Source organism: Sus scrofa, chromosome 9 (assembly GCF_000003025.6).
Source record: "Sus scrofa isolate TJ Tabasco breed Duroc chromosome 9, Sscrofa11.1, whole genome shotgun sequence".
Taxonomy (NCBI): Eukaryota; Metazoa; Chordata; class Mammalia; order Artiodactyla; family Suidae; genus Sus; species Sus scrofa.
Window position 1 is genome coordinate 105,881,298 of NC_010451.4, and position 13,025 is coordinate 105,894,322.

At 49.3% G+C, this 13,025-nt stretch overlaps 2 protein-coding genes across 6 annotated transcripts in view; one reads left to right on the forward strand and one right to left on the reverse strand.

Annotated features, from left to right (window-relative positions):
* The window catches only part of CDHR3 (cadherin related family member 3), a 71,234-nt gene extending 58,835 nt beyond the window's left edge, over positions 1-12,399 (forward strand). Inside the window, exons 14-20 of the mRNA XM_013979834.2 lie at positions 1,233-1,483; positions 4,015-4,196; positions 6,477-6,490; positions 6,796-6,870; positions 8,040-8,071; positions 9,837-9,885; positions 11,921-12,399. Of these exons, the coding sequence (XP_013835288.2) occupies positions 1,233-1,483; positions 4,015-4,196; positions 6,477-6,490; positions 6,796-6,870; positions 8,040-8,071; positions 9,837-9,885; positions 11,921-12,210 (893 nt within the window). The 3' untranslated portion in view covers positions 12,211-12,399. The remainder of the gene's footprint in view (positions 1-1,232; positions 1,484-4,014; positions 4,197-6,476; positions 6,491-6,795; positions 6,871-8,039; positions 8,072-9,836; positions 9,886-11,920) is intronic.
* ATXN7L1 (ataxin 7 like 1) overlaps positions 1-13,025 on the reverse strand; it is a 461,024-nt gene that overhangs the window by 416,684 nt on the left and 31,315 nt on the right. The window lies entirely within an intron of this gene.

The window sequence follows — 13,025 nt, forward strand, 5'->3', positions numbered from 1 at the left end:
ATTGATGGTGACCCCTGCCCCAAATTCCCAGCCTGTCATACGATTCATGAATCAGATTAGTGTAGTTAAAATTTTTTTTTAGTCCAACTCCTCCACCACCTCCTTTCCTGCAAGCTTGGAGTGGGGGCAGGGGGATCCCAGCCCTCTCTCTGGATAATAACAATTTAAATAGATGAAATGCATTTTGAAATGTGTCCTCAGGAATTCTCTTCTGCTCCATTCATTTTCTTTCTTTAAAAATATCCCATGGTGGGAGGGTAAAAAAAAAAAAAAAGAGCACCCCTCAATGGAAATGAGACCAAAATAGCTCATCTAATGAAGTGCTGGGGCCAGAGATTTAAACCCAAACAAGCAGAGCAATTTCACGTGAAAGAGAGAAAACCCAGCTCGGCCACCTGCTGAGCCCTGGCAGAGCAGGAACTCTAGCAGCAGGAAGCCTCTCGAGCAGGCTGTGTCACAAAACCCAGGGGCAGAGCCCGCCTCGAGACTGCCGAGACTGCCGTTGCCGGAGATGGAAATAATCCATACTGAGAACCCTCAGGCCTTTATGGGGCACTTGGCTGCCAAGGGAGTAAAAATTGCATCACCCTCTGCTCCATTTACTGGTTTTCAGTCAGTAATGAGTCTGGGGCCGCTGGAGGAATGAGCAAGGGCTGCCTGGGCGGACAGCTTCTCTGCCTGGGCTCCCTCTGCTCTGAGCCTGCAGCCTGAACGCAGCAGTGGGGGAGGCGGGCATGGAGACCGAGGTCCCTGTGCAGCCAGGACACACCTTCCTTTGGGGGACTCCAGAGACATCTGCCACCAGTGTGACCCGCCAGGTTCCATGAAAGGCGTACAGTGAACTTGACCTATAGCTGGGGTGGTCATGGTCCACTCTTCCCTCTTGCTGTCCACGGACTGGTCTGAGCATGGCTTATATGCTGTCACCAAATCAATGCCGATGCTGGACACTGGCTACACCGGGATTGTTAGACCCCTGCCTGATCAGCAGATGGCAGCCCTTCTCCTGGGACAGGTGTGCAGGGCCCTCTCCTATTCTTTTCATTGTAAGAGTCTCTGTGATACAGTTAAGGTCCCAATCCTCTCACTGACCCAGACCTCGTGCATCAGAAACAGTCTACACCTGAGGTGTGGATGTTTAATGAAAAGGCTGAATGCAGTTTTCTTTTAACCCTTTCCTTCTCACTCTCTCTTCTTCTTTCCCCCAAATCCCTGTATCACATCTCACGTAGGCAACATCAACCGTCACTTCACCTTCTCTCCCAACGCCGGGTCCAACGTTACAAGCCTGCTTCTTGCGACTCGCTTCGACTATGTCAGTGGGCTTGATAAGATCTGGAACTACAAACTGCTTGTCTACATAACTGATGACAACTTGCTGTCCGGCAGGAAGAGAGCTGGGGCTCTTGTTGAAACAGGGACAGTGACACTGAGTATTAGTGTCATTCCTCGCCCAACCACAGTTGTCACCACAACCCCCAGGGTAAGGGCTTTGGGACCTGGAACTCCCCCGATACATCCCTTGTGAGTTCCATCAGTGGAGCCCCTTGACCCAGGAGAAATATGCAGTGGACTGAAGAGCTGAGGTGTTAGGATGTTGCCAGGATGTAGGGGTCACTGGCGGGGTGAGGCCTTGAGCTTATAGAACCATTAATTTTTCCTGTTCTGGTAAAGAAGGGTGTATATTTATGCACAGGCTTGTGATCGATCAGGTATTGGCCATCCATGTGTCACAGGAGCCAGTTTTCATGTACGTGTTGCTGCTTTCACAAGGCCTTCTCTGCTTGTCCTGAGAGCTACTGCAAGTCAGTGTCCATGAGAGCAAGCAGCTGCTGGGCCCTTCTCCACTTTTTTTTTTTTTTTAATGCCATTTGATTTTTCTTTTATTTACATGAGCTTTTAAAAATTTTTTGTATTATAGTTGATTTACAATGTTCTGTCAATTTCTGCTATACACCGAAGTGACCCAGTTATACATACATATATAGACATTCTTTTTCTCACATTATCGTCTATCATGTTCCATCACAAGTGACTAAATATAGTTCCCTGTGCTGTACAGCAGGATCTCATTGCTTATCCACTCCGAAGGCTATAGTTTGTGTCTGCTAACCCCAAACTCCCAGTCCATTCCACTCCCCCCCGGCTCCACTTTTTGCAGAGTCACTTTGTGCCCATCTGTACCCTACTCCCCACCCCTACTCCAAAAAAAATTCACTCATTCCATCTACAAGTATTGCTTCCATCCCTAATAAGATGCCAAGCACTTTGGTGAATAAGCCGGAAAGGATCTCTGCTCTTATGGCGCTTACAGAATAGGTCAGTGGTTCTCAAAGTGTGGTCCCTAGATCAGCAGCATCAGCGTCACCTGGGACCTTGTGAAAAAAGCACACTCTTGAACCCACTCCAGAACATTAAAATTAGAGCTCACTCAACCGTGAGCATTACTACGACCTCCAGGGAAGGATGCTGAAACCCAGCATTCCCTGCCACCCACCCCCCACTCCTACTGGGTCAGAAACCCTGGGGGTGGGGCCCAACTATCTGTGGGGTTTTGTTTGTTTTTTGTCTTTTTAGGGCCGCACCTGCAGCACATAGAAGTTCCCAGGCTAAGGAGCGAATCAGAGCTACAGTGGCTGGCCTACACCACAGCTACAGCAACACGGGATCCAAGCCGAGTCTGTGACCTACACCACAGCTCATGGCAACTCCGGATCCTTAACCCACTGAGTGAGGCCAGGGATGGAACCTGCATCCTCATGGATGCCAGTCAGATTTGCTTCCGCTGAGCCAGGATAGGCACTCCGCTATCTGTGTTTTTAATAAGACTTCCAGGGGAGGCTGATGTGCACTAACACTTGAGAGCCTCCTTTCTAGAAGGGGAGACATTATAAACAGGTGTGCGAATTAATAAACTAACTACAGATTGTCATAAACAGGAGGAGGGAAATAAGCAGGTGCCACAATAGAATCCATGTGATGAAGGAGGGGGATGTCTTAGAATCTGAGGATTATCATCCCCTGCTCCTTGGATGAAGTGGCTTATATTTGTCCTGACTCTTGTCCCCTTTCCTCTTGCTCCTGGTAAACACTGCGCCCTTGGTCAGCTGCTCTGCACTTGCAGGACGCCAGAGGAAATGCAGTCAGAAGCTCAGAAAGCTTGGTCAAATTCTGCTTCTCAGAGTCTTACCACGAGCTGGTTAATGTTCCTCTCCTGTGGGATGGAGTCAGTTGATCCTAGTGAGGGAGTTCCCTGCTGGTCTAGCAGTTAGGACTTGGCACTTTCACCACTGGGGCCCGGGTTCAATCCCAGGTTTGGAAACTGAGATCCCACATCAAGCCGCTGCACGCCTGGGCCAAAAACCAACCAACAAACCAACAAAACCAACCCCAATGAATGAAGGTATTAGGTAACCTTAAGGGCTTCCAGCTGTGGGAGGGAGCAATAGGAGCCCCTGAGGAAGGAATTGCCACCTTTCTGGGACTTACAACATGACCCAGTTGTGACATCTCCAATCCAGAAACCACCGTAATGTGTTTGTCCTCTGTCTCCCTCGCTAGGAAGAAAATGCTGAACTTGAGGTGATAACAGCCCGCTCACCTGGCAGTGCAGCCAGGAGTGAGTGTTAAAAAAACCTGAAAAGCCTTCAAAGTGTTAAAAAATAATGTTCACGGCTCATGCCTTCCCAGTGAGAGACAATGGCTATATTAGCCCTGAGGTGATGCCATGAACTGGCAGGAAAAGAAGCCAATGGAAGTTTTGCTGTTGGGGAAGGGGAAGAAAGAGGGTGAATTGAGGCCTCGCGTTGCTTTCCAGTTCCCTGTGTTTTCTGGGCTGGGATCTAATGGATGTCTGGCAGGACTATAAATAAGGTGTTGGGTTGAAGCAGCCAGCACAGTGAGCAGAGATGTTTACGGCAAGAACAAAGAGGAATGAACACTCAATGTGAGAGGGCGCGGATGTCAAAACCACCACCAGCCCCCACTCACCCTCCCGCTTCTCTGTCATTCAAGCCCAGGGTCACCTATCAGATCCTGAGGAAAAACGTGTATTCGCCATCGGCGTGGTACGTGCCTTTTGTCATCACTTTGGGCTCCGTACTGCTTCTGGGTCTCCTGGTGTCCCTGATCGTCCTGTTGGCCAAAGCCATCTACAGACACTGTCCCCGCAAGACTGGGAAGCACAGGACATCTCTGTAAGTTGCCAGTGGGCTGGGCTCTTTCCTTTAGGAGGACACTGCTTCCAGTGATGTCGGGAGAAGGAAAGGCAGACAGGGTTTCTCTGCAGGTGGAGAGGGTGCCTGGGATGAAGGAAGGAAACGAAGATATGGGGAAGGCATCGGGCTCTCCTGGTCCTGGTGGACGCCTCCCCCCGCCCCGCCCCCTTGCCCGATCACCTGCTGGGCCAGGAGACTATTCCTTTGGTTTTCCCTGGCAACTGCCCTGTTCTTGCGTTCGCAATGAAACTGGAGTTTCGGCCTCTTGGTGACTTTGTCCTGGATAAAAGCTTCAGAACAATCCCCATTGTAAGAAGTGGGGGAATATGCTTTGCTGTTATTCGTGGAATATTTAAAGGATGAGATGGAATCAGAGGAAGCACAAAAAACGAATAAGAGAGTTAAGCTTTTGGCTCCAGTGACTCAGCTGGGCTTCTGTGTGACTAACTAATCATTTTTCTTGTGTGTGTGGCCCTGGTCTCTCCCTCCTGAGGGCTGGAAACGCCGGCCTGCTTTCCATTCCCTCCTGCACACTAATTTGCCTCCTTCGATGACACTCTGCAGAGAGTCTTTGACCAGCCACAGGGAGGTCCTATGGTGAAGTGAGGACAGCTCTGAGTTATTACAAGCTTCTCCAGAATCAGTGGCTGGAGGAGCTCTGATAGGGAGAACCCAGTGGTCCTGAGCCTGGGTTCTGGAGTCACTTGAGGCTGGGGTCTGTATCTTAGCTCTACCGTGTTCCAGGTATATGGATTTGGGCAAGGGAAAACCTCTGTGAATCTCATTTTCTTTATTTGAAAACCAAACAATTAAATGAGCAAATGCAAAGGCAGCACTTAGCACTATGCCTGACGTAGCGTAAATGCTACATACGCTATTTAAAAAAAAAAATCTTCTTGCATGATTTTTTTTTTTCCCCCATGGCTGAGTCCCAGTAAGCTCAGGATTCTAGATTCCAAGTTTAGCTCTACACCCAAGTATTTTGGGATACTGGAGCTACCTGCGTTTTGGGATTTCTCACTGGCAAAAAGAAGAGGTGATAAGGCGCATGTGGCTTTTAAAAGTACTCTAAAGATTAGCTAGTAGTGTCAAATAACTTTTAAGTCTGTGGATGAATGACTTATAAAAGTATAAGGTATTAGCATAAAGATGTTCATTGCATTTTGCCATATTTATTGGGGATGTACGTTGCTATTGGCAACCTTGACTTCAAGGTAAAAACTCCTTGAGCATCTGCTGAAATTAAAAAAGGCATTTTATTTGGACTCTACTCAGAAATTGACTTGAAAAAAAAAAAGAAGGCTCCAAAAGAGTGATGCTTAAGCTTGTAAGGATGGTGGTGCTCTGTAATGGGATTTGGGCAGAAGTTCTTAAAGGAAGTAATCCAACAGACACGTTAAATATGCACCTTGAACCTGGTTATTTTCATTTACATTCTAAATATGAATTGTTTTCAGCACAGTTGACTTTAAAAAAAAGAAAAAGAAAACGCTAACTAGTAATTTAGACTCAGACCTGGCCTCTCTGGAAATGTGTTGTACCATCTGGCAACCAACATTTGTCTAATAGTAAAGAATAAAATTAGAGCCCCAGAATTATAGGATCTAAGGTTATCATGGGAAGGGTCTTAAGAGTCCAAGTGTCCAGCTCTTCATGTCACAGGAAACTGGGGGGGTTTGTTTTTGTTTTCTAGCTACCTTTTTTTTTTTTTGCCACCCACCAGCATATGGAGTTCCCAGGCCAGGGATCAGATCTGAGTCCCAACTGCAACCTACACCAGATCTTAAACCCACTGTGCCCAGCCTGGGATCAAACCTACATCCTGGCACTGCAGAAATACTGCCGATCCACTGCACGATAGCAGGAACTCAAGGAAACTAGGGTTCAGCTCCCAGTTGTCAGCACTTCCTGCTGTGAGCCAGGCCTCTGCTCTGATAGCATCTGGGAAGGAGAACCCAGCAGGAAGAATCCGACACTCTGGCTGGGGTGGTCCTGCCCTCACTCAGTGTTATCAGAGAAAATCTATCCCCTGAAGTGCTATGAAGTAATCGTTATCAAATGTACCATACTCCCACAACTTCCGTAGTGATGGAGCAGGGCTGGGAGCCTGGGCTTCATTTTCATCCGCAGCCCCGCCCCTCTGTCAATCAGCCTCTTAGTCCTGGGGAAACTCATTTGCCCAAAGGCCCTCACGTTGTCAGCGTGCATCAGTGCAGAATGCTCCCAGGCTAATTCTTGTCCATCCTTTTCCCCCTCTAGGGTGAAGAAAGGAGGTATGTACGGTGCTGATTCCCTTTGTTTGTTGTTGTTACTGTTGGGTTTTTGCTCAGTTATGTTACTGAAAAGGGCTGCAGCTTGGTAGAGAATCAAGGCACAGTCCTGTCTTGCTGGGTTTTCCACTGCATCATCTATGGATGGGATGAACCAGAGGTCAGACGGTAGCTGGAGAAAGAGGAGGGCAGGGGAGGGTGAATGGGGCTGTGGGCCCACTCAGGTCTCTCATTTAGTCCTGCCTGTCCCTTACCGAGCTGCCTCCAATCAGTTGAACGTAGGCACCTAGATGTCTGTTCTCCACCAGGTGCATCAGGAACGGAGAATTCTCAGAGGGTTGAATACAGACCGAATCTATTTGCGACTCCGGCACATGGAGGAGGTAAGCCCTCCTAAGGACCACTCACGCTGCATATTAGACGGATGCCTCTTTGTCTTTATCTGCTCACACCCATGGCATATGGAAGTTTCCAGGCCAGGGATCGAAGCACACCACAGCAGCAACCCAGCAACCCGAGCCACAGCAGTGACAACACCAGATCCTTAACCCACTGAGCCACCAGGGAACTCACCAGGGAACTCCACGGATGCCTCTTTTTAAAGAACATAAGATACTGTACTCAGATTGCAATGAGCTTGATCATTTTTGCAAGTTATTTATGTCAGGCTAATTAGAAAGGGGGCTGGGTGCGGTCAGGTGGGCTGGGAGGGCTGAGTGACGTCAGGGCACTGCTGAAATGAGCAAGGTCTATCAGAAGAGATGTTGCCACCACCCCCAAAGCTGTGGCCTCAGGAGAATTAGGACAAAGAACTGGAAAGAGTGTTCATTTTTGTTTTGTTTTTGTTTTTTAGGGCCTCACCTATGGCATATGGAGGTTCCCAGGCTAGGGGTCAAATTGGAGCTGCAGCTGCCAGCCTACACCACAGCCACAGCAATGTGGGATCCTTAACCCACTGAGCAGCACCAGGGATCGAACCTGCATCCTCATGGATACTAGTCGGGTTCTTGACCCGCTGAGCCACTACAGCAGCTCCTAGAGTGTTTTTGAGAATGATTAATCCCTCCAGCCATAGGTGTGTGCATCTGACAGGCACAAGGCATGTCTAAGCAAGGTTAGAAATTTGATTACAGTGGTTATTGATCATACTGGATGAAATAATTTTAATAAATGGGATTTTTCACAAACTATCTCCCACCCTAGTTACTTTTTAAAAAGGGCAAAGGGAATGGATGCAAAGAATTCCCACATGCAAACAAAAGTAGCAACTCCATCATTCTTTTGACCTATAAAGCCATTTAAAAGCTAATTTCCAGTCATAATAATAAGCTGGGGAAAGAATCAAACATTAAAAAAAATTGTGTATGTGTGTTTGTATTTTTCTAGAAGATGGAGGGCGGTCAACACACATGGCTCCAGAGGGAAAATGCTTTGCTGTGCCTGCAAAACTAAGCTCAAAGCCTGTTGAAGAGAGATCTCATGGTGGGGGTAGAATTTTAAGGTCAATTTAGTGTCCAGGAGGCTTAACTTCTGTCTGTTCTCTTCCCTGCAGAAATGAAGGACGCAAAGAGAGAGCTCGTGGTGGTAAGGGTGGCTGGCCCCCCAGGAACCCCGGGGGAGGGAGGTGGGGATGGGGGATCGCTCACCCCCCTCCCAGTCCTGCCACAGCCCCACTGGGGTGTTTATCATTCAGGAAGATGCTTGTATTTGGCCACTGGAACAGATTGCTGTGTGACGAGCTCCTGATAGAATTTGCTCCCTCCACTGAATCTGTCTGCTGATATATTTGCAGAAGAACTGGCTTTCATAAATATTGAATAGTGGTGTTTATTATCCACACCAGTTCTCTAGGAGAGTGTGGTGGGAGAGAGGAGCTTAAAGACCAAAACTGGTGCTTCACCCTTTAATGGGATTTATTTTTGCTTTGCTCGTCCCCAATCTTGTGGAAAAGTGACAGAGAGAGCGCCATGCAGGGCTGGCCTGGCTCTGTCCACTGGGCCCTATGACCTTGGCCTTGGGACTCCCCGGCCTCTTTAAGCTGTAGCTTCCTCATTAGTGGAATGGGAGTGAGGACACCTGCTCTGAAATAACAAGTGGGGAAAGAGTGGGGAAATGATGCAGCATCAGACAAATGCAAAGCCTTATGGATGGCTGAGAACTGACCTCCTCGCCTGACCTCCTTGTTTTTTGTTTTTTTTTTTTTTAACTCAGTCTGATCCATCCACTGGGACATGATAGAACTTGAAGGTGACCCCCTGCCCCCAGGTCTCCCTTAACCCCCCGCCAACAATGGGACTTTGCTGTGATCCAAGATCCATACATTTAGGGACCAGCACTCAGGAACAGAAGGAAGTGTTGCTTCAGGCCAGTTCCCTAAGCGCTTATAAGCACAGGTCTGTCTGCAAACGGGAGGAAGGGGCGGTCTCCTGCCTCCCAGGTCTTACTGTCTAAGGCAAGTGGCCTTGGTGATGGCACTCAGAGGCTTAGAAACACGTACCATTAAATTCCTCTCTTAATCAGTCCCATGAGTGGAAACAGTAAAGCCGTCGAACTAATCATATGGATGGGAGCCATACAATAGAAGGACTCCGTTCCTTCTCTTTCATAGAGCGGAGCAGGGGGCAAGTGAGTAGGTGATGGCTTAACTGATGAAAATGGGAAGTGGGTGTCTGCAAACACTGTCCTCATGAGCCTGCTGAAGGACAGTGTCGCTGGAGGGCACCGTGGGAGGGGAGAGGACGTCTCCATGGGGCGGAAGTAGGTCCTGGAGGGCGGCAGAGAGGACGGGTCAGGGGAAGAAAAAGATGTGGCCAGGCTTAGGTAGGGCAGGGGGGCCCAGATGCAAGGCTGCCGTGGCCTGGATGGGGGTGGACACAGCCCACATGGGGGCTGGGACCCTGTGAGGGCTCGCTCGTCTGTGCCTGCCCTGCAGATAACGTCTGCCTGGCAGATCCTGCTGACACGCTGCTGCAGGGCACTTCTGCTCTTCCTGCTCTGCAGCTTAGATGGCATTTACTCAGGATGCTTTCCTACCCACCAGGTCTGGATTAAGTGTCCTCTTTCCACCCCCCACGCCTGCGTAGCAGCCTATACCCCCCATCACAGTCTTTATCACTGTACGTGGTGATGCCCCTTTGTCAACAGCTCCTGCTTGACTGCAAGCTCTGTGCAGGCAGCCATCACACCTGCCTTGTCCACTGCCGTGTCCCCAGCACCTAGCACAGGGCCCACTGAATAAATAAATGTCAGGAAGGTCCTGGGTAGGGAACCTGGGCTGTAAGGAAGGGCAGCCTTGCCTGGGGGGAGGAGTGGAAGCCTGTGCTCGAGGCTGTCTCTTTCTTCTCCTTAGGAAACAATCCAGATGAACACTGTCTTTGATGGCGAAGCCAAAGACCCAGGTAAGTCCATGGCCGTGCCACTCCTAAGGGTTCATATTCGAGGCTGGTAGAGTCACGGAGGACCCCAACCAATGTCCTCCTCTTCACTCAGCCTGCCAATCCGGTTATGGTGCCTACACCCTGCCGATCCTTTTAGGCTGCCCTACCATGTGAGATCAGCTTGAAACACAGTTGGCCTGCAGACATTCAAGCATGTGATCGCGTGGGAGGCCTCAGAAGGTTCTCACCTAAACACTCCCCACTCAAGGACCACACCTCTGCCCAGTCTCCCTTCCCAAATCACAAACCAATTCAGAGAACTGGTGAATTTCCACAATGCATTTTTTTTCCTGCTCACGGGGACTCAACCTCCCCCGCCCACCCCTCCACCACGGCCCCCTCCCTTCTGGATGCTTCAACACCGTCCTGTTGGTAGTGAGAGATATGGAGAAATGGCAAGCTTGGCTCCTTTTTTTATCTAGATCGGGGCCAAGAATTTCTTCTTGGTCGGCAAGATGAACATAAGGTAAAGTTGGCCTCCAGAGCGCCCATCACCCCCGTGAAATCAGCTCCAAATTTAGCTCCTTTACACACATCCCTTCGCTTACAAAGGCTCCATTATAGACGTGAATAAAGGGAAGGAAACCAAATTCGGGAGGCAAGTGTGTTGGCTCCCTGCCACCCTCACATGCGAACGGCTCCGTCCTCCTCGGATGCAGGATGGCTCCTCTCCAGGAGAGGCTGCTGCTGCTGCTGGAATTAAATTTCCCTCTATTATTAGGTACTTGTTACCATAATGTGCCCACATTAGCATAAGTGCTGGTGGGATCCTCTGCCTGAGAGGCCACTCGTGCTGCATGGAAATGGCAGGAGCAGGGGCACGCTGGAAACTAGATCTTCTGGGGCAAAAGCCGGGGAGAACTGAGGCTGTTCCCCCGTGTCTGTGTGTGTGAGCGAAGGAGAAAGGAAGGCATGAGCCAAGGGGACTAATGTGAACAAACATCACTTAGCGTCTGCTGGCTCCAACACACTACAAATGGCTCCCCTGCATCATCTCAAATGGGGCCAGATCTGTGTGTGTGTGTCTGCACATCTCTGCTAACGTCAGGTAAATAAAAAGCAAAGTCGTTTCCTCCTTACCTGGTGAATTCCTGTTTATATCAGGATTCAGGGGGCTTTTTAATAAACAAACAAGTCAGAATGTATTGGGTAGGAGTTTCTTCAGGAGTTCCCGTCGTGGCACAGCCAAAACGGATCTGACTAGTATCCATGAGGATGCTGGTTTGATCCCTGGCCTCACTCAGTGGGTTAAGGATCCAGCATTGCCATGAACTGCAGTGTAGGTCAAAGACTCGGCTCGGATCCCATATTGCTGTGGCTGTGGCTGTGGCCAGTGGCTATAGCTCTGATTAGACCCCAGCCTGGGAACTTCCATATGCCATGGGTGCGGCCCTAGAAAGCAAATAATAATAATAATAATAATAATAATAATAATGCGACTACAGTGGCTTGGGTCCCTGAGGAGGTATGGGTTCAATCCCCGGCCCAGAAGAGCAGGTTAAAGGATCCAGCGTTGCCACAGTTGTGGCATAGGTTACAGCTTCGGCTTGGATTCAATTCCTGGCCCAGGAACTTCCATATACCACAGGGGCAGCCATAAAAAATAAATAAATAAAAAGAACGTACTGGGTAACCCCATGAGAAACAGGACCTAAGTTTATCTGAAGCACATGCTGAATTCAAGATTTATGTGGCCTCTAACCTTGCCACTGAGGTGACCTTGAGACTCTCCTAAACCTTTCTTTCCAGGGAGGTGTGATACTTGCTACCCGTGTGGTCAGACTCCCATGTTCCATGGAAAGAACGGGCTGGTGAAGATTGTTTGTCCTCTTCCCCAGCCTGCTTTCTGTCTTTCTAGATGCTTCATCTTGCCCTGGTGGGGGCAGGGGCGGGGGGGGGGGGGGAAGAGGGACGGAGAGCAGAGTGAAGATGAGGAGCAGAGAATTATTTGGATTCTTTTGCTGATGTGGTTGGTGGTTGTGTATTTTCTCCCTAGTTACCGGGGCAATATATGAATTCAACTCAAAATCTGGAGCCCGAAGGTGGAAAGATCCCTTAACCCAAATGCCAAAGTGGAAAGAGTCCAGGCCCCAGGAAGCTGTCACTGGGGAAGGGACCAAGCCACCCGGGGGCTCTGACAAGGAAAGAGATGGGCTGAGCAGCAAAGCCCAAGCTGAAGATGCAGGCCCGGGGTCGAGGAACCAGGACGGCAGGCCGAGCACCCCAAAGGAAAGAAATCCAGCCCTCAAAAGCCAGGTATCCCCAAAACTGCACCCAGAAAAGTGAACGGTGTCTGCTTGCCAGGCTCACAGCACAGCACAGCCCACGGAGGGACCCCGACTGTCCTGGATGCTGCCTCACCCTTCATGCTTCGAGGGCAGGGTGGGGGTCAGAGAGCTGAAAACGAAGGGGAGCCGGGGTCCCAGATGGGATATCTGACAAACTTTAAAATAAACAGAAAGAGGTTTGATCACAGAGTTGCCTTTTTCTGAAACGGGCACAGGAGAGATTTCATGAAGGTGTCTGTGCCCCTGATCAGCTGGACCATTAACTTGTGGGTGTGGACACGTGTTTCTTTTTCACACTGACTGCTAGGAAGCTCCATTTTGTTCATCCCGAAGAAGTGCCCAAGATCTGCCCAAATTCTGAGGACTATGCTCCCATCTGGTTTTGCCTTGTCCTGCCTTTATTTTAGTGTCACCCAGATTTCTTCACTTATAACTCCAGCTTGACATGATACATCATTGTAAGTCACCTCTAATCCTTTTCAAAAAAGCAGAGTGGTGGAGAAACCAAAAAAGGGCGAGGAAATAGTGAGCTGTTGATCTGGGAAGAAGAAAGCACACTAGACACACTTAATTCTTTTTCATTAGGGTAAAACTGACAGTCGATAAAGCACGCAGATCTCAGGCATTCTGCTCGATACTGTGTAGACTCTTCCCAAAGGCAACACGATTCAGGTCATTATAGTCAGGGATTACTTTTGCCTTTTCTTGTAGGAGAAAATGTCCCAATAAAATGTAGAAAGGAGAGACCCCAGCCATGATGACTAAGCAAAGTCTAGCCGACTGCCCCAACCAGTCCTCCCCCATGCATCTGCT